This window comes from Mustelus asterias, chromosome 33 (assembly GCF_964213995.1).
Source record: "Mustelus asterias chromosome 33, sMusAst1.hap1.1, whole genome shotgun sequence".
Taxonomy (NCBI): Eukaryota; Metazoa; Chordata; class Chondrichthyes; order Carcharhiniformes; family Triakidae; genus Mustelus; species Mustelus asterias.
This window is the reverse complement of record NC_135833.1, coordinates 150,485-169,100: the sequence shown is the minus strand read 5'-3', so window position 1 is coordinate 169,100 and position 18,616 is coordinate 150,485. Positions and strand designations below refer to the sequence as shown.

General features: G+C 49.2%; 3 protein-coding genes across 6 annotated transcripts in view; 1 reads left to right on the top strand and 2 right to left on the bottom strand.

Moving 5' to 3' along the window:
- Nucleotides 1–1,996, bottom strand: part of LOC144481813 (uncharacterized) — a 77,251-nt gene extending 75,255 nt beyond the window's left edge. The window contains exon 1 of the mRNA XM_078200966.1: nucleotides 1,942–1,996. Within this exon, the coding sequence (XP_078057092.1) occupies nucleotides 1,942–1,996 (55 nt within the window). The remainder of the gene's footprint in view (nucleotides 1–1,941) is intronic.
- LOC144481803 (ADP-ribose glycohydrolase MACROD1-like) overlaps nucleotides 1–18,616 on the bottom strand; it is a 1,226,842-nt gene that overhangs the window by 1,071,677 nt on the left and 136,549 nt on the right. The gene's annotated exons all lie outside the window — the stretch shown is intronic.
- LOC144481796 (leucine-rich repeat transmembrane protein FLRT1-like) overlaps nucleotides 1–18,616 on the top strand; it is a 58,119-nt gene that overhangs the window by 32,753 nt on the left and 6,750 nt on the right. The gene's annotated exons all lie outside the window — the stretch shown is intronic.

The window sequence follows — 18,616 nt, the reverse complement described above, 5'->3', positions numbered from 1 at the left end:
GTTCAACTTTTGCCAAAACAAGCACACAATTCTCCCGCCCGTGGCCCAGTTTGTAGTTTCTGTTCAGCACCCTCCATGTTTAAGTGCTCCCAGCTCTGACTCCGTCCCAATCCAACAAAGAACTTGTTATAGAGTTATAGAGGTTTACAGCAGTTATCAAGAACAGCTTCTTCCCTGCTGCCATCAGACATTTTGATGTGATTTGATTTATTAGGATGTATTGGGATACAGTGAAAAGTATTGTTTCTTGCGCGCTATGCAGACAAAGTATACCGTTCATAGAGGAGGAAAGTAGAGGGTGCAGAATGTGGCGTTACAGTCACAGCTAGGGTGCAGAGAAAGATCAGCTTAATGCAGGGTAGGTCCATTCAAAATTGGAATGGACCTACCTCATACTAAGTTGAGCTTTCTCTACACCCTAGCTATGACTGTAATGCCACATTCTGCACCCTCTCCTTCTCTCTGTACGGTATGAATCATAGGATCCGTACAGTGAAGAAGGAGTCCATTCGGCCCATCGAGTCTGTACCGACAACAATCCCACCCAGGCCCTACCCCTCATATTTACCATTTGCCAGTCTCCCTGACACAAAGGGGAAATTTAGCACGGCCAATCCACCTAACCCACGCGTCTTTTGGACAGTGGGAGGAAACTGGAGCACCCGGAGGAAACCCACGCAGACACGGGGGAGAACGTGCAAACTCTGCACAGACAGTGACCTGAGGCCGGAATTGAAAAGTTTAAAGTTTATTTATTCGTCACAAGGAAGGCTTACATTAACACTGCAATAAAGTTACTGTGAAAATCCCCTAGTCGCCCACACTCCGGCGCCTGTTCGGGTTACACTGAGGGAGAATTTAGCACCCTAACCAGCACGTCTTTCGGACTGTGGGAGGAAACCGGAGCGACCCGGAGGAAACCCACACGGGAAGAACATGCAAACTCCACACAGCTGGGAATCGAACCCGGGTCCTAATCACTGTGCCACCGGTTTGGATGGTAGCTTAATCTTCACTTACACTGTTTATCGTGGCATTGAATTTGATCAAAGCTTACACCCACCAAATTATTTTCTCCCTCTCTCAGTGTGTAAAGAAAAAAGCCAAAATATGTTATTTTGCGTCTTTTGCCCCGAAATACATCCCAGAACAATATAATTGTACGCTTCACCGTGCGCGATGCATTCCAGGACGCGCGGTCTGGAGCCAGAACTGCCTTGCATCTACGCCGGAGGGCGGGATGTTCAGCGCGGTTCCCTAAATTTCCTTCTCTATGAACGGTATGCTTTGCCTGCATAGCGTGCAAGAAACAATACTTTTCACTGTATCCCAATACATGTGACACTAATAACTCAAATCAAAATTCAGTAAAGGCATTGTTGACCTAGCTAGGAAGAGAACCCTAGAGTGCGGTAGAGTTGACTCAATTTTCCTCCTATCCTCAGGGACAATGGGCGGGAAATTCCTGTCCGAGGTCAACGGACATTTCCGTTGTCCGCCCCTGGCCCGCTCCGATTCCCTGGCGGGCGAGACGGGCGAATCCCGGCGAATGTCTTGCCCCCTCTTCTGCCTCAAGTGCGGAAATTCTGGCTGGAGTTCAGGGACGGATTGCCCGTGGAAATCGCTCGATGGGGAGGGCGTTGGGCGGGGGAGACTCACAACTCAACCGCTCCCACAGCGCAATCTCGATGCGCCGTGCGGCTAGGCGATTTGTCCTGCAGCGGCGACGGGGGAGAAAGGCACAAACTACCCCCCCCCCCCGGGGAGAAAGCAGAGAGCTCTGGTGCTGTCATGGAACAACAGAGAAACAGACGGCAATTGTCTCTCCCTCGGATTAGGCAAGTCGTAACAAGATGACAGAGATTTAGTGCCTGCAGGATTTGGAGCGTATGAAAGGCAGAACAGACCGTATCCTTTCAGGAGGCACATGGATGTGCTCACGGACGTAATGCAGTTCCTCTGTCACTTTCATATCTTCAGAAAACCTGTTTGTCATTAACTGCCCCTATTCCTGACGGCGAACATATTGAGGTTTCATTCTGTTCCTCCTACTGCTCGCATTTATTCCAAGTGATTTGTGGTCTGCATCAGACTTGCTTTCAGAAGATGCACTAACTTGCATGGTACACCGGCATAGTGTACTAACTTGCCTCATCAGTATCGTAGCGGGCTGCAAACAGCCCTTAAGCCGCAAAGAACAAAGAACAGTACAGCACAGGAAACAGGCCCTTCGGCCCTCCAAGCCTGTGCCGCTCCTTGGTCCAACTAGACCAATCGTTTGTATCCCTCCATTCCCAGGCTGCTCATGTGACTATCCAGGTAAGTCTTAAACGATGTCAGCGTGCCTGCCTCCACCACCCTACTTGGCAGCGCATTCCAGGCCCCCACCACCCTCTGTGTAAAAAACGTCCCTCTGATATCTGAGTTATACTTTGCCCCTCTCAGCTTGAGCCCGTGACCCCTCGTGATCGTCACCTCCAACCTGGGAAAAAGCTTCCCACTGTTCACCCTATCTATACCCTTCATAATCTTGTACACCTCTATTAGATCTCCCCTCATTCTCCGTCTTTCCAAGGAGAACAACCCCAGTTTACCCAATCTCTCCTCATAGCTAAGACCCTCCATACCAGGCAACATCCTGGTAAACCTTCTCTGCACTCTCTCTAACGCCTCCATGTCCTTCTGGTAGTGCGGCGACCAGAACTGGACGCAGTACTCCAAATGTGGCCTAACCAGCGTTCTATACAGCTGCATCATCAGACTCCAGCTTTTATACTCTATACCCCGTCCTATAAAGGCAAGCATACCATATGCCTTCTTCACCACCTTCTCCACCTGTGTTGCCACCTTCAAGGATTTGTGGACTTGCACACCTAGGTCCCTCTGTGTTTCTATACTCCTGATGACTCTGCCATTTATTGTATAACTCCTCCCTACATTATTTCTTCCAAAATGCATCACTTCGCATTTATCCGGATTAAACTCCATCTGCCACCTCTCCGCCCAATTTTCCAGCCTATCTATATCCTGCTGTATTGCCCGACAATGCTCTTCGCTATCCGCAATTCCAGCCGTCTTCGTGTCATCCGCAAACTTGCCACGTGAGAGCATGTTTAGAATTTTAACAAACAGAAAAGGCCGGCGCGTTGCTCAAGATGAATTGTCCCCCGAGCACGGGTTCATCACCTACGATGTAGCCACCATCAGCGCCCGCAGAGTCACCTGTTGCTCAGCCCCGAGGGGTGCAGGAATCCGCGCAAAAACCTGACTCGCGTAAGGGTGATTAAACAGTGCCAGGAACCAGGGGCGTTTATGTAATCCTCCGACGGAACTGGAACCGCTCCAAAGCGCGCAGTTCCCCCCCCCCCCCCCCCACCTGCCCCACACCGCGGTTTGTGACCATGAAGGCTTCTGCTGTGACCTGGTGATGCGCATCAATTGGACACGAGGCACAAAGCTTCGGTAAAAGAAGGCTTTTATTAACTAACAATGGAACTATCAGAACTTTAACACACTATCCCAGACTGAAGGGGTCCCGCCCGAGCAGGGGGTCTTATACCTCTCCCAGGGGGCGGAGCCCGACTGGGATGTGCCACAACAGTAACAACCACAGGTGTATCAATCCCACCCTAGCCCAACAACAACATTAGAACAATCCCACAGTGGGGACCAACGATGGTTCACCACACCTGGGCAAAAGCAGAACAAAGGGAACCGCGCTGAACATCCCGCCCTCCGGCGTAGATGCAAGGCACTTCTGGCTCCAGACCGCGCGTGCTGGAATGCATCGCGCACGGTGAAGCGTACAATTATATTGTTCTGGGATGTATTTCGGGGCAAAAGACGCAAAATAACATATTTTGGCTTTTTCCTTTGCACACTGAGAGAGGGAGAAAATAATTTGGTGGGTGTAAGCTTTGATCAAATTCAATGCCACGATAAACAGTGTAAGTGAAGATTAAGCTACCATCCAAATCCCCAGATAAAGCACTGAATAATCTTTCAGGCGCAAGTTCAGTTAAGTCTTCCTTCTGAAATTGCAGTGTGATTTGTTGGTACGTAAAGCTCATCAGAGCTGGAACGGGAAAGGATTATTGAATCACAGCAATTCAAAATTTGAGGGTGGCAAAGGATGGCCTAGTGGCATCATCGCTAGACTATTCATCCAGAAACTCAGCCAATGTTCTGGGGGACCCGGGTTCGAATCCCCGCCACGGCGGAATTTGAATTTAATAGACTGGGACTTTTTTTTCTCTCAAGCGTAGGAGGCGGAGGGGTGAGCTGAAAGAGGTCGATAAAATAATGAGGGGCACAGATCAGCCGGATAGTCAATATCTTTTCCCAAAGGTAGGGGGAGTTCGGAACGAGAGGTTTAAGGTGAGGGGGGGGGGGGGGGGAGAGATACAAAAGGGTCCAGAGGGGCGATTTTTTTCACGCAGAGGGTGGCGAGTGTCTGGAACGAGCTGCCAGAGGTAGTAGTAGAGGCGGGTACAATTTTGTCTTTTGGAAAGCATTTAGACAGTTACATGGGTACGATGGGTATAGAGGGATATGGGCCGAATGTGGGCAATTGGGATTAGCTTAGGGGTTTTTTTTTTTAAAAAGGGCATCATGGACAAGGTGGGCCGAAGGGCCTGTTTCCATGCTGTAAACCTCTATGACTCGAATAAAAAAATATCTGGAATGATATCTGGTCAGACCCCATTTGGAGTATTGTGAGCAGTTTTGGGCCCCGTATCTGAGGAAGGATGTGCTGGACTTGGAAAGGGTCCAGAGGAGGTTCACAAGAATGATCCCTGGAATGAAGAGCTTGTCGTATGAGGAACGGTTGAGGACTCTGGGTCTGTACTCGTTGGAGTTTAGAAGGATGAGGGGGGATCTTATTGAAACTTACAGGATACTGCGAGGCCTGGATAGAGTGGACGTGGAGAGCATGTTTCCACTAGTAGGAAAAACTAGAACCAGAGGGCACAACCTCAGGCTGAAGGGACGATCCTTTAAAACAGAGATGAGGAGGAATTTCTTCAGCCAGAGAGTGGTGAATCTGTGGAACTCCCTTGCCGCAGAAGGCTGTGGAGGCCGGGTCATTGAGTGTCTTTAAGACAGAGATAGATAGGTTCTTGATTAATAAGGGGATCAGGGGTTATGGGGAAAAGGCAGGAGAATGGGGATGAGAAAAATATCGGCCGTGATTGAATGGCGGAACAGACTCGATGGGCCGAGTGGCCTAATTCTGCTCCTATGTCTTATGGTCTTCCATGGAGCGGCATGGTAGCACAGTGTTTAGCACTGCTGCTTCACTGCGCCAGCATCCCGGGTTCGATTCCCGGCTTGGGTCACTGTCTGTGTGGAGTTTGCACATTCTCCCCGTGTCTGCGTGGGTTTCCTCCGGGTGCTCCGGTTTCCTCCCACATTCTGAAAAACGTATTGGTTAGGGTGCATTGGCCCGAACAGGCACCGGAGTGTGGCGACTCGGGGAATTTCACAGTAACTTCATTGCAGTGTTAATGTAAGCCTTACTTGTGACTAATAAATAAACTTTACTTTTACTTTACTTATAAATGACTAAGGAAAGATGAAGGAAGGCTAACGAAATTTGGCATGTCAGCTATGATTCTCACCAACTTTTACAGATGCACTATAGAAAGCATTCTCTCTGGTTGTATCACAGCTTGGTATGGGCTCCTGCTCTGCCCAAGACCACAAGGAACTACAAAAGGACGTGAATGTAGCCCAATCCATCACGCAAACCAGCCTCCCATCCACTGACTCAGTCTACACTTCCCGCTACCTCGGCAAAGCAGCCAGCATAATTAAGGACCCCACGCACCCCGGACATTCTCTCTTCCACCTTCTTCTTGTGGGAAAAAGATACAAAAGTCTGAGGTCACGTACCAACCGACTCAAGAACAGCTTCTTCCCTGCTGCCATCAAGACTTTTGAATGGACCTACCTCGCATTAAGTTGATCTTTCTCTACACCCTAGCTGTGACTGTAACACTACATTCTGCACTCTCTCCTTTCCTTCTCTACGAACGGTATGTTTTGCCTGTATAGCGCGCAAGAAACAATACTTTTCACAGTATGTTAATACATGTGACAATAATAAATCAAATCAAATCAAATCAAAACCTACCTCGCATTAAGTTGATCTTTCTCTACACCCTAGCTGTGACTGTAACACTACATTCTGCACCCTCTCCTTTCCTTCTCTATGAACAGTATGCTTTGTCCGTATAGCGCGCAAGAAACAATACTTTTCACTGTATCCCAATACATGTGACAATAATAAATCAAATCAAATCAAATCAAAACCTACCTCGCATTAAGTTGATCTTTCTCTACACCCGAGCTATGACTGTAACACTACATTCTGCACCCTCTCCTTTCCTTCTCTATGAACGGTATGCTTTGTCTGTATAGCGCGCAAGAAACAATACTTTTCACTGTGTGTTAATACATGTGACAATAATAAATCAAATCAAATCAAATCAAAATGGAAACACCAAGAACCTTGACTCACCGGAAAGATTAAGTTTAAACAAAAGTCAGTGCATACACCAGTGCTTTGCAAAGTCGTGGATAATGTTTTTTGAAAAAAAAAGAGAGGTGAAGCTGGTGTGTGGGAACAAAGATGTCCAACAGCTGTAAGGTCAGCGAGCTCGAGATAAATCTTGACCTTGTCAAGCGGCTTTAAGATAGGGAGGGAGGATCAGAGCAAAATGCTACATAATTTAACCTACCGTAAAGACCATGTTGGTCTGAAACTCTTGCAATAAAAATGCATTAGCTACGCTCCCCTTTTAAGATTTGAGGACTGGTGTAACATACACCCCTCTGTGGAGCCATCCTTTAAGTCTCAAAAATGTGCTGGAACAGACATCCCTGCTCAGGGGACCAATTTGGAAAGGTAGCAGACCCTGACGATGCAAGGGCAAGTTCAATGCCCTGCACAAAGCAAAAGAAAAGGGAAAATTGCCAATTCTGCACCGCCGGCTCAGTCAGGGACTGGAACGGACGGGTAGGCCAATGTCTCGCGGATCTCCATCTTAAGGGACCTGGCCTCGTGCCCAAGGGTTTGGCACGTTTCAGAGGCGAGAGCTGCCCAAGAGCCGGGGATGTCAAAATGCCAACCAAGCACTGCCAGCTGGCCTCAGTGCGCTGGCACCGAGACGCATGCCCGGGACGCAGTGCAACCTTTCAAAGCTGTCTTCGTCAGCAGGCCCTCCGCGGGCAGCCTTCACGGCTGCTGTCAAATTCCGCACTGCTCTCTCTCCCCCCGCGGAATCCGGAACCCGGATATCAGAGAAACAGCTGGCAACCTGCAGGGGCGGCACAGTGGCTGGCGCCGCGGCCTCACGGCGCCAGGGACCCCGGGGTTCGATTCCAGCCTTAGGTAACTGTCCGTGCGGAATCATAGAAATCATCGGAGGAGGCCATTCAGCCCATCACACCTGCACCGACAAAATAAATAAGGGGGTAGCAGATTTAGGACTGAGTTGAGGAGGAACTTCTTCACACAAAGGGTTGTGAATCTGTGGAATTCCCCGCCCAGTGAAGCAGTTGAGGCTGCCTCATTGAATGTTTTTAAGGCGAGGATAGGTAGATTTTTGAACAGTAAAGGAATTAAGGGTTACGGTGAGCGGGCGGGTAAGTGGAGCTGAGTCCACGAAAAGATCAGCCATGATCTTATTGAATGGCGGAGCAGGCTCGAGGGGGCCAGCTGGCCTACTCCTGCTCCTAGTTCTCATGTTCTTTTTTCCCAGGGAAGGGGAATTGAAAACTAGAGGGCATAGGTTTAAGGTGAGAGGGGGAAAGATTTAAAAAGGGACCAGAGGGGCAACTTCTTCACGCAGAGGGTGGTGCGTCTCCTGCTCCGAGTTCTTATCTTCTTATGACAACGATCCCACCCGAGGACCTATACGCGTAACCCCACATATATACCCCACTGATCCCTCTAAACTAAACATCCCAAGACACTAAGGGGCAATTTAGCGTAGCCAATGCACCTAACCCGCACACCTTTGGAGTGTGGGAGGAAACCGGAGCACCCGGAGGAAACCCACGCAGATACGGGGGGAAAGTGCAGACTCCGCACAAACAGCAACCCAAACCGGGAATCGCACCTGGGTCCCTGGAGCTGTGAGGCAGCAGTGCTAACCCGCTGTGCCACTTTGCACATTCTCCCCGTGTCTGTGTGGCTTTCCTCCGGGTGCTCCTGTTTCCTCCCACAGTCAAAAATGTGCAGGTTAGGTGGATTGGCCATGCTAAATTGCCCCTTAGTGTCCAAAGATGTGCGGGTTAGGTGGATTGGCCATGCTAAATTGCCCCTTAGTGTCCAAAGATGTGCAGGTTAGGTGGATTGGCCATTCTAAATTGCCCTTTAGTGTCCAAAGATGTGCGGGTTAGGTGGATTGGCCATGCTAAATTGCCTCTTAGTGTCCAAAGATGTGCGGGTTAGGTGGATTGGCCATGCTAAATTGCCCCTTAGTGTCCAAAGATGTGCAGGTTAGGTGGATTGGCCATGCTAAATTGCCCCTTAGTGTCCAAAGATGTGCAGGTTAGGTGGATTGGCCATGCTAAATTGCCCCTTAGTGTCCAAAGATGTGCAGGTTAGGTGGATTGGCCATGCTAAATTGCCCCTTAGTGTCCAAAGATGTGCGGGTTAGGTGGATTGGCCATGCTAAATTGCCCCTTGGTGCCCAAAGATGTGCAGGTTAGGTGCATTGGCCATGCTAAATTGTCGCTTAGTGTCCAAAGATGTGCAGGTTAGGTGGATTGACCATGCTAAATTGCCCCTTAGTGTCCAAAGATGTGCAGGTTAGGTGGATTGGCCATGGTAAATTGCCCCTTAGTGTCCAAAGGTGCGCGAGTTAGGTAGATTGGCCATGCTAAATTGCCCCTTAGTGTCCAAAGATGTGCAGGTTAGGTGGATTGGCCATGGTAAATTGCCCCTTAGAGTTCAAAGATGTGCAGGTTAGGTGGATTGGCCATGCTAATTTGCCCCCTTATTGTCAGGGGGGACTAGCTAGGGTAAATGCAAAGGGTTATGTGGATAGGGCCTGGATGGGATTGTGGTCGGTGCAGACTCGATGGGCCGAATGGCCTCCTTCTGCACTGTAGGGAGGCTATGATGATTCAATGGTGAATTATGGTGCACATTTTCCTCTGGATGTTAATTAAAAGGAAAAGGAGACCTGGTTAATTTGATAAACTAACGTGGCAATGGTTATTTTCCTCCATCACTAGGGTTTGCTTTGCTTAAGGGAGATAGAGCTCCATCAGAGCAAATATTTGCTGAAGGGTTTGTGATGTTATGTGCGCCTTTGCACAGAGTCAATTTGTCTCAAAATTAAATTCTGATCTTCCTTCACAAAGGGAGTTGATGACACAGAGGAAGATAAAAGGTTCTTGATCAATAAGGGGATTAAGGGTTACATAGAAACGTAGAAGATAGGAGCAGGAGGAGGCCATTCGGCCCTTCGAGCCTGCTCCCACATTCATCACCATCATGGCTGATCATCCAACTCAATAGCCTCATCCTGCTTTCCCCCCATAACCTTTGATCCCGTTCGCCCCCAAGTGCGATATCCAGCCGCCTCTGGAATACATTCAATGTTTTGGCATCAACTACTTCCTGTGGGAATGAATTCCACAGGCTCACCGGGTGAAGAAATGTCTCCTCACCTCCGTCCTAAATGGTCTACCCCGAATCCTCAGACTGTGACCCCCTGGTTCTGGACTCCCCCCACCATCGGGAACATCCTCCCTGCATCTACCCTGTCCAGTCCTGTTAGAATTTTATAAGTCTCTATGAGATCCCCCCCCTCATTCGTCTGAACTCCAGTGAAAACAATCCTAACCTGGTCAATCTCTCCTCATACATCAGTCTCCCCATCCCCGGAATCAGCCTGGGAAACCTTCGCTGCACTCCCTCGAGAGCAAGAACATCCTTCCTCAGAAAAGGAGACCAAAACTGCACGCAATACTCTTAGGTGTGGCCTCACCAAGGCCCTGTATAATTGCAACAACACATCCCTCGCTCCTGTACTCGAAACATCTCACAATGAAGGCCAACATCCCATTTGCCTTCTTTACCGCCTGCTGCACCTGCATGCTTACCTTCAGCGACTGGTGCACAAGGACACCCAGGTCCCGCTGCACATTCTCCCATTTTACCGACATGTTATGGGGAGAAGGCAGGAGAATGGGGATGAGAAAAATATCAACCATGATTGAATAGCGGAGCAGACTCGATGGGCCAAATGGCCTCATTCTGCTCCTCTATCTTATGGTCTAAAATTTGCCTCTATTAGCGATGTTTTGAGTAGTAATCTCTATAAAAGGAAAGGTAAAGTCGCCAGAGTCCCAGATGACCACAGGCTGCTCTTCCCTTTGAGGGGGAGAGCTGACTGGTGGTGATTTAACCTGAGGATCAGCACACTCAGGTGAGGGGCAAGGTTGGGAAGGAGAAGCCTTCACGAATAACCCCTGCAGGTACCATAAGACCATAAGACGTGGAGCTGAGTCCACAACAAGGTCAGCCATGATCTTCTTGAATGGCGGAGCAGGCTCAAGGGGCCAGATGGCCTAATCCTGTCCCTAGTTCTTATGTTCTTAAAGATGCATAGTTTGGGTGGATTGGCCATGCTAAATTGCCCCTTAGTGTCCAAAGATTTGAAGGTTAGATGGATTGGCCATGCTAAATTGCCCCTTAGTGTCCAAAGATGTGCAGGTTAGGTGAATTGGCCATGCTAAATTGCCCCTTAGTGTCCAAAGATGTGCGGGTTAGGTGGATTGGCCGTGCTAAATTGCCCCTTAGTGTCAGGGGGACTCGCTAGGGTAAATGCATGTGGTTACGGGGATAGGGCCTGCGTGGGATTGTGCCAACTCGATGGGCCGAATGGCCTCCTACTGCACTTATTTAGAGTATAAAAGCTGGAGTCTGATGATGCAGCTGTATAGAACGCTGGTTAGGCCACATTTGGAGTACTGCGTCCAGTTCTGGTCGCCGCACTACCAGAAGGACGTGGAGGCGTTAGAGAGAGTGCAGAGAAGGTTTACCAGGATGTTGCCTGGTATGGAGGATCTTAGCTATGAGGAGAGATTGGGTAGACTGGGGTTGTTCTCCTTGGAAAGATGGAGAATGAGGGGAGATCTAATAGAGGTGTACAAGATTATGAAGGGTATAGATAGGGTGAACAGTGGGAAGCTTTTTCCCAGGTCGGAGGTGACGATCACGAGAGGTCACGGGCTCAAGATGAGAGGGGCGAAGTATAACTCAGATATCAGAGGGACGTTTTTTACACAGAGGGTGGTGGGGGCCTGGAATGCGCTGCCAAGTAGGGTGGTGGAGGCAGGCACGCTGACATCGTTTAAGACTTACCTGGATAGTCACATGAGCAGCCTGGGAATGGAGGGATACAAACGATTGGTCTAGTTGGACCATGGAGCGGCACAGGCTTGGAGGGCCGAAGGGCCTGTTTCCTGTGCTGTACTGTTCTTTGTTCTTTCTTTGTTCTTTGTCGGGATTCTATGATTCCATATAATATCCCAAGGAGCGAGTTGGAAACCTGCAACTTAATCATGGCATTCCAATGAAATTTTACAAACCACCTGCCCATTAATCACTCCTCCACAGTCACACCCCAATTCAACAAGGCTGAAATTATAACACGACTATTCAGCAGGAAACAGTAGATTCTTTCCCCTTGGCACCGACAGGTGTTGTGTGTAATTCATCCCCAGTCCTGACCCGGACCACGCAAATCGATCAGGTCAGCACCCCCCCATGCACAGGCCACTCTGGAATGGGGGTCACACTAAGGCATGAAGCCGCAGACATAGTTTGATGTACCTGGGCTTTCAACTGTGCTGGAAAGCAGAGCATTGGGGTTTCCTGGTTATGCTGCAATTGAACAGGACCTCGGTGAGACCACACTTGGAATATTGTGCGCAGTTCTGGTCACCTCACCATAAGAAGGATGTGGAAGCGCTGGAAAGAGTGCAGAGGAGATTTACCAGGATGCTGCCTGGTTTGGAGGGTAGGTCTTATGAGGAAAGGTTGAGGGAGCTGGGGCTGTTCTCTCTGGAGCGGAGGAGGCTGAGGGGTGACTTAATAGAGGTTTATAAAATGATGAAGGGGATAGATAGAGTGAACGTTCAAAGACTATTTCCTCGGGTGGATGGAGCTATTACAAGGGGGCATAACTATAGGGTTCGTGGTGGGAGATATAGGGAGGATATCAGAGGTAGGTTCTTTACGCAGAGAGTGGTTGGGGTGTGGAATGGACTGCCTGCAGTGATAGTGGAGTCAGACACTTTAGGAACATTTAAGCGGTTATTGGATAGGCACATGGAGCACACCAGGATGATAGGGAGTGGGATAGCTTGATCTTGGTTTCAGATAAAGCTCGGCACAACATCGTGGGCTGAAGGGCCTGTTCTGTGCTGTACTGTTCTATAACACTGAGGGAGAATTTGGCACCCAACCAGTCTTTCAGACTGGCATAGGGCGTGGGGCAGCTTTAACAAAAAGCAAATTGGACTGGGAAAGTTTGGGGTGACGGACAGATCTGCTGGGTGGCAATGACGACTCCCTGTGTTACTAATAAATCGAATCAAACCTTCGGACGCTAAGGGGCAATTTAGCACGGCCAATCCACCTGACCAGCACATCTTTGGAGTGTGGGAGGAAACCCACGCAGACACGGGGGAGAGAACATGCAGACTCCGCACAGACAGTGACCCCAAGCCGGGCATCGAACCCGGGTCCCTGGCGCTGTGAAGCAGCAGTGCTAACCCACTATGATATCTGAACGAGGGCGGTGGCACAGTGGTTAACACTACTGCCTCACCACACCGGGTTCAATTCCGGCCTTGGCTGACTGCCTGTGCGGAGTTTGCACATTCTCCCCGTGTCTGCGTGGGTTTCCTCCGGGTGCTCCAGTTTCCTCCCACAGTCCAAAGATGTGCAGGTTAGGTGGATTGGCCATGCTAAATTGCCCCTTATTGTCCAAAGGTTTGATTTGATTTGATTTATTATTGTCACATGTATTAGTATAGTGAAAAGTATTGTTTCTTGCGCGCTATACAGACAAAGCATACTGTTCATAGATAAGGAAATGAGAGAGTGTAGAATGTGGTGTTACAGTCACAGCTAGGGTGTAGAGAAAGGTCAACTTAATGTGAGGTAGGTCTATTTAAAAGTCTAATGGTGGCAGGGAAGAAGCTGTTCTTGAGTCGGTCGGGACAGACCTCAGACTTTTGTAACTTTTTCCCGACGGAAGAAGGTGGAAGAGAGAATGTCCGGGGTGCATGGGGTCCTTGATTATGATGGCTGCTTTTTTGAGGCAGCGGGAAGTGTAGACAGAGTCAATGGATAGGATATGTGCAGGCAGATATGCAGATTAGGGGGATTGGCCATGTTAAATTGCCCCTTAGTGTCCAAAGATGTGCAGATTTGGTGGATTGGCCATGCTAAATTGCCCCTTAGTGTCCAAAGATGTGCAGGTTAGGGGGATTAGCCATAGTAAATGTGTGGGGTTACGGGGTTAGGTTGGGGGAAAGGACCTTGGTAAGATCCTCTGTCAGTGAGAGTCAGTGCGGGGAGGGATTCCATGACGCATCCGCTCAGGGTAACTGGGGATGGGACAATGAATGCAGCTTTGACACCGACATTTCATCGAATCCTACAGTGCGGAAGGAGGCCATTCGGCCCATCGAGACAGCACCGACCACAATCCCACCCAGGCACTATTCCCGTAATCCCACATACCCTGCTAATCCCCCAACACCTAAGGGTCAATTTAGCACGGCCAATCAACCTAACCTGCACATCTTTGGAATGTGGGAGGAAACCCACGCGGACATGGGGAGAACGTGCAGACTCCGCACAGACAGTGACCCGAGGCCGGAACTGAACCCGGGTTCCCTGGCGCTGTGAGGCAGCAGTGCTAACCCACTGTGCCGCCGTGCCGTCCATTTCGAAGCTCAATAAAAATCCAAAGAGACGGCAAATTGGTTCACTTAATTCGTGAATATATGTCAAGGAGAGTTAGGTCAGTGGCAAAGCAGCACTGACAAAATACTGCTCAGGATGAAGCCAAGAACAATCGTTCATTCAGAGAATGTTCGATACACCATGACTGCAGGCTTCTGGTTCAGGTCTTGTGGAAGCTGTGTACAACATTACACATTCTGAAACATTCACCTCTCCTCTAATCCTGACCTTCTGATTTCCTGCACAGTCGCTTCAGCCACGAACTCTAGAATTCCTCCCCTTAACCTCTTCACCCCTGCCTCCTCCTTGAAGATTCTCCAACCAAGTTTTCGCCTGACCTGATATCCTACATGGGTCATCACTAACAATCAAAGTTCCCAGCGGGAAGGAAACAGAGACAATAGGAGATGCGACTCAAAATGTTTCGATAGTGTAGACGTGTGCCAAGACATATGAGAGATAGGGAACATAGGAACTAGGAGCAGGAGTTGGCCATCTGGCCCCTCGAGCCTGCTCCGCCATTCAATAAGATCATGGCTGATCTTTTCGTGGACTCAGCTCCACTTAGCCGCCCGCTCACCATAACCCTCAATTCCTTTACTGTTCAAAAATCTATCTATCCTTGCCTTAAAAACATTCAATGAGGTAGCCTCAACTGCTTCACTGGACAGGGAATTCCACAGATTCACAACCCTTTGTGTGAAGAAGTTCCTCCTCACCTCAGTCCTAAATCTGCTCCCCCTTATTTTGAGGCCATGCCCCCTCGTTCTAGTTTCACCTGCCAGTGGAAACAACCTCCCTGCTTCTATCTTATCTATTCCCTTCATAATCTTATACGTTTCTATGAGATTTCCCCTCATTCTTCTGAATTCCAATGAGTATAGCCCCAGTCTGCTCAGTCTCTCCTCATAAGCCAACCCTCCCAACTCCGGAATCAACCGAGTGAATCTCCTCTGCACCCCCTCCAGTGCCAGTATATCCTTTCTCAAGTAAGGAGACCAAAACTGTACACAGTACTCCAGGTGTGGCCTCACCAGCACCTTATACAGCTGCAACATAACCTCGCTGTTTTTAAACTCCATCCCTCTCGCAATGAAGGACAAAATTCCATTTGCCTTCTTAATCACCTGCTGCACCTGCAAACCAACTCCTTGTGATTCCTGCACAAGGACACCCAGGTCCCTCTGCACAGCAGCATGCTGCAATTTTTTACTATTTAAATAATAGTCCGTTTTGCTGTTAGGTCGAGTGATCCAGGCTATTGCTCGAGGGACATGGGTTCCAATCCCATGGAATTTAAATTCAATGAATGGATCTAGAATCGAAAGCTAGTCTCAGTAAATGCTGACCATGAGGCTATCATTGATTGTTGTAAATGCACTGTGGTCCAGCAATTTTTTTTTGATTTGATTTATTATTGTCACATGTATTAACATATAGTGAAAAGTACTGTTTCTTACGTGCTATACAGACAAAGCATACCATTCATAGAGAAAGAAAGGAGAGGGTGCAGAATGTAGTGTTACAGTCATAGCTAGGGTGTAGAGAAAGATCAACTGAATGCGAGGTAGGTCCATTCAAAAGTCTGACAGCAGCAGGGAAGAAGCTGTTCTTGAGTCGGTTGGTACGTAACCTCAGACTTTTGTATCTTTTTCCTGACGGAAGAAGGTGGAAGAGAGAATGCCCGGGGTGCGTGGGGTCCTTAATTATGCTGGCTGCTTTGCCGAGGCAGTGGGATGTGTAGACAGAGTCAGTGGATGGGAGGCTGGTTTGCGTGATGGATTGGGCTACATTCACGACCTTTTGTAGTTCCTTGCCGTCTTGGGCAGAGCAGGAGCCCCATACCAAGCTGTGATACAACCAGAAAGAATGCTTTCTATGGGGCATCTGTAAAAGCTGGTGAGAGTCGTAGCTGACTTGCCAAATTTCCTAAGTCTTCTGAGAAAGTAGAGGCATTGGTGGGACTTTCTTAACTATAGTGTCGGCGTGGGGGGGACCAGGACAGGTTGTTGGTGATCTGGACACCTAAAAACCTGAAGCTTTCGGCACTTTCTACTTCGTCCCCATTGATGTATGGAAGCATTGATGTATGAGGAGAGACTGAGTAGACTGGGACTTGGAAGCTTTGGAGAGAGTGTAAAGAAGGTTGCACTCAGCCCCGCAGGTGGAGGAGGTGGTTAAGAAGGCGTATGGTGTGCTGGCCTTTATCAATCGAGGGATTGAGTTTAGGAGTCCGGGGATAATGATGCAGCTATATAAGACCCTCATCAGACCCCACTTGGAGTACTGTGCTCAGTTCTGGTCGCCTCATTACAGGAAGGATGTGGAAAAGATTGAAAGGGTGCAGAGGCGATTTACAAGGATGTTGCCTGGATTGAGTGGCATGCCTTATGAGGATAGGCTGAGGGAGCTCGGTCTTTTCTCCTTGGAGAGACGAAGGATGAGAGGAGACCTAATAGAGGTGTATAAGATGTTGAGAGGCATAGATCGGGTGGACTCTCAGAGGCTTTTTCCCAGGGTGGAAATGGCTGCTACGAGAGGATACAGGTTTAAGGTGCTGGGGGGTAGGTACTGGGGAAATGTTAGGGGTAAGTTTTTCACACAGAGGGTGGTGGGCGAGTGGAATTGGCTGCCGTCAGTGGTGGTGGAGGCGAACTCAATAGGGTCTTTTAAGAGACTCCTGGATGAGTACATGGGACTTAATAGGATGGAGGGTTATAGGTAGGCCTCGAAGGTAGGGATATGTTCGGCACAACTTGTGGGGCCGAAGGGCCTGTTTTGTGCTGTAGTTTTTCTTTCTATGTTTCTAAGGTTCACCAGGATGCTGTGGTTGACTCTTAACTGCCCCTCTGAAATGGCCGAGCAAGCCACTCAATTCAAGGGCAATTAGCGATAGGCGACCTTGCCCACATCTCCGTGAAAGAATAAAGACAATAATGTGTCTGCTTCCCTTGTTCCTCCGTGTGGCGGGTTTGGAAGGTGCTCTGGAAGGAGCCTTGGTGAGTTGCTGCGGTGCACCTTGAAGATGGCACACACGGCTGCCACTGGTTCTGATGGTGAAAGTGAGGGTGATGGTGTTCATCAAGTAGGTTGCTTTGTCCTTGATACTGCAATGTCTTTAGTTAGGCCGCATTTGGAGCACTGCGTGCAGTTCTGGTCGCCACACTACTAAAGAACAAAGAACAGTACAGCACAGGAACAGGCCCTTCGGCCCTCCAAGCCTGTGCCGATCATGATGCCTGCCTAAACTAAAACTGTAGGCACTTACAGAGTCCGTATCCTTCCATTCCCATCCTATTCGTTAGTCTAGTTGCCCCTTAAATGCCGCTATAAACAAACAAAGAACAATACAGCACAGGAACAGGCCCTTCGGCCCGCCAAGCCCGTGCCGCTCCCTAGTCCAAACTAGACCATTCTTTTGTATCCCTCCATTCCCACTCCGTTCATGTGGCTATCTAGATAAGTCTTAAACGTTCCCAGTGTGTCCGCCTCCACCACCTTGCCCGGCAGCACATTCCAGGCCCCCACCACCCTCTGTGTAAGATACGTCCTTCTGATATCCGTGTTAAACCTCCCCCCCCTCACCTTGAACCTATGACCCCTCGTGAACGTCACCACCGACCTGGGAAAAAGCTTCCCACCGTTCACCCTATCTATGCCTTTCATAATTTTATACACCTCTATTAGGTCTCCCCTCATCCTCCGTCTTTCCAGTGAGAACAACCCCAGTTTACCCAATCTCTCCTCATAACTAAGCCCCTCCATACCAGGCAACATCCTGGTAAACCTCCTCTGCACTCTCTCTAAAGCCTCCACGTCCTTCTGGTAGTGTGGCGACCAGAACTGGACGCAGTATTCCAAATGCGGCCGAACCAACGTTCTATACATCTGCAACATCAGACCCCAACTTTTATACTCTATGCCCCGTCCTATAAAGGCAAGCATGCCATATGCCTTCTTCACCACCTTCTCCACCTGTGACGTCACCTTCAACGCTATCATAGCTGCTCCCACCACCTCCCCGGACAGCGCGTTCCAGACACTCACCACCCTCTGTGTAAAAAACTCGCCTCGCACATCTCCTCTGAACTTTACCCCACGCACCTTAAACCTATGCCCCCTAGTACATGACTTTTCTACCTTAGGAAAGAGAATCTGACTGTCCACTCTGTCCGTGCCCCTCATAATCTTGCAGACTTCTATCAGGTCGCCCCCTCAACCTCCGTCGTTCCAGTGAGAACAAACCGAGTTTCTCCAACCTCTCCTCATGGCTAATGCCCTCCATACCAGGCAACATCCTGGTAAACCTCTTCTGTACCCTCTCCAAAGCACCCAAAGCATCCATATCCACATTCAGAAAGACGTGGAAGCTTTGGAGAGAGTGCAAAGAAGGTTCACCGGGATGCTGCCTGGTCTCGAGGGCGTTGGCTATGAGGTTGGATAAACTCGGATTGTTTTCATTGGAAAGACAGAGGCAGAGGGGGCAACCTGATAGAAGTCTATAAAATTATGAAAGGCATAGCAAGGGTGGATAGTCAGAGGCTTTTTCCCAGGATGGAAGGGTCGACTACAAGAGGGCACAGGTTTAAGGTGGGAGGTGGTATGTTAAAGGGA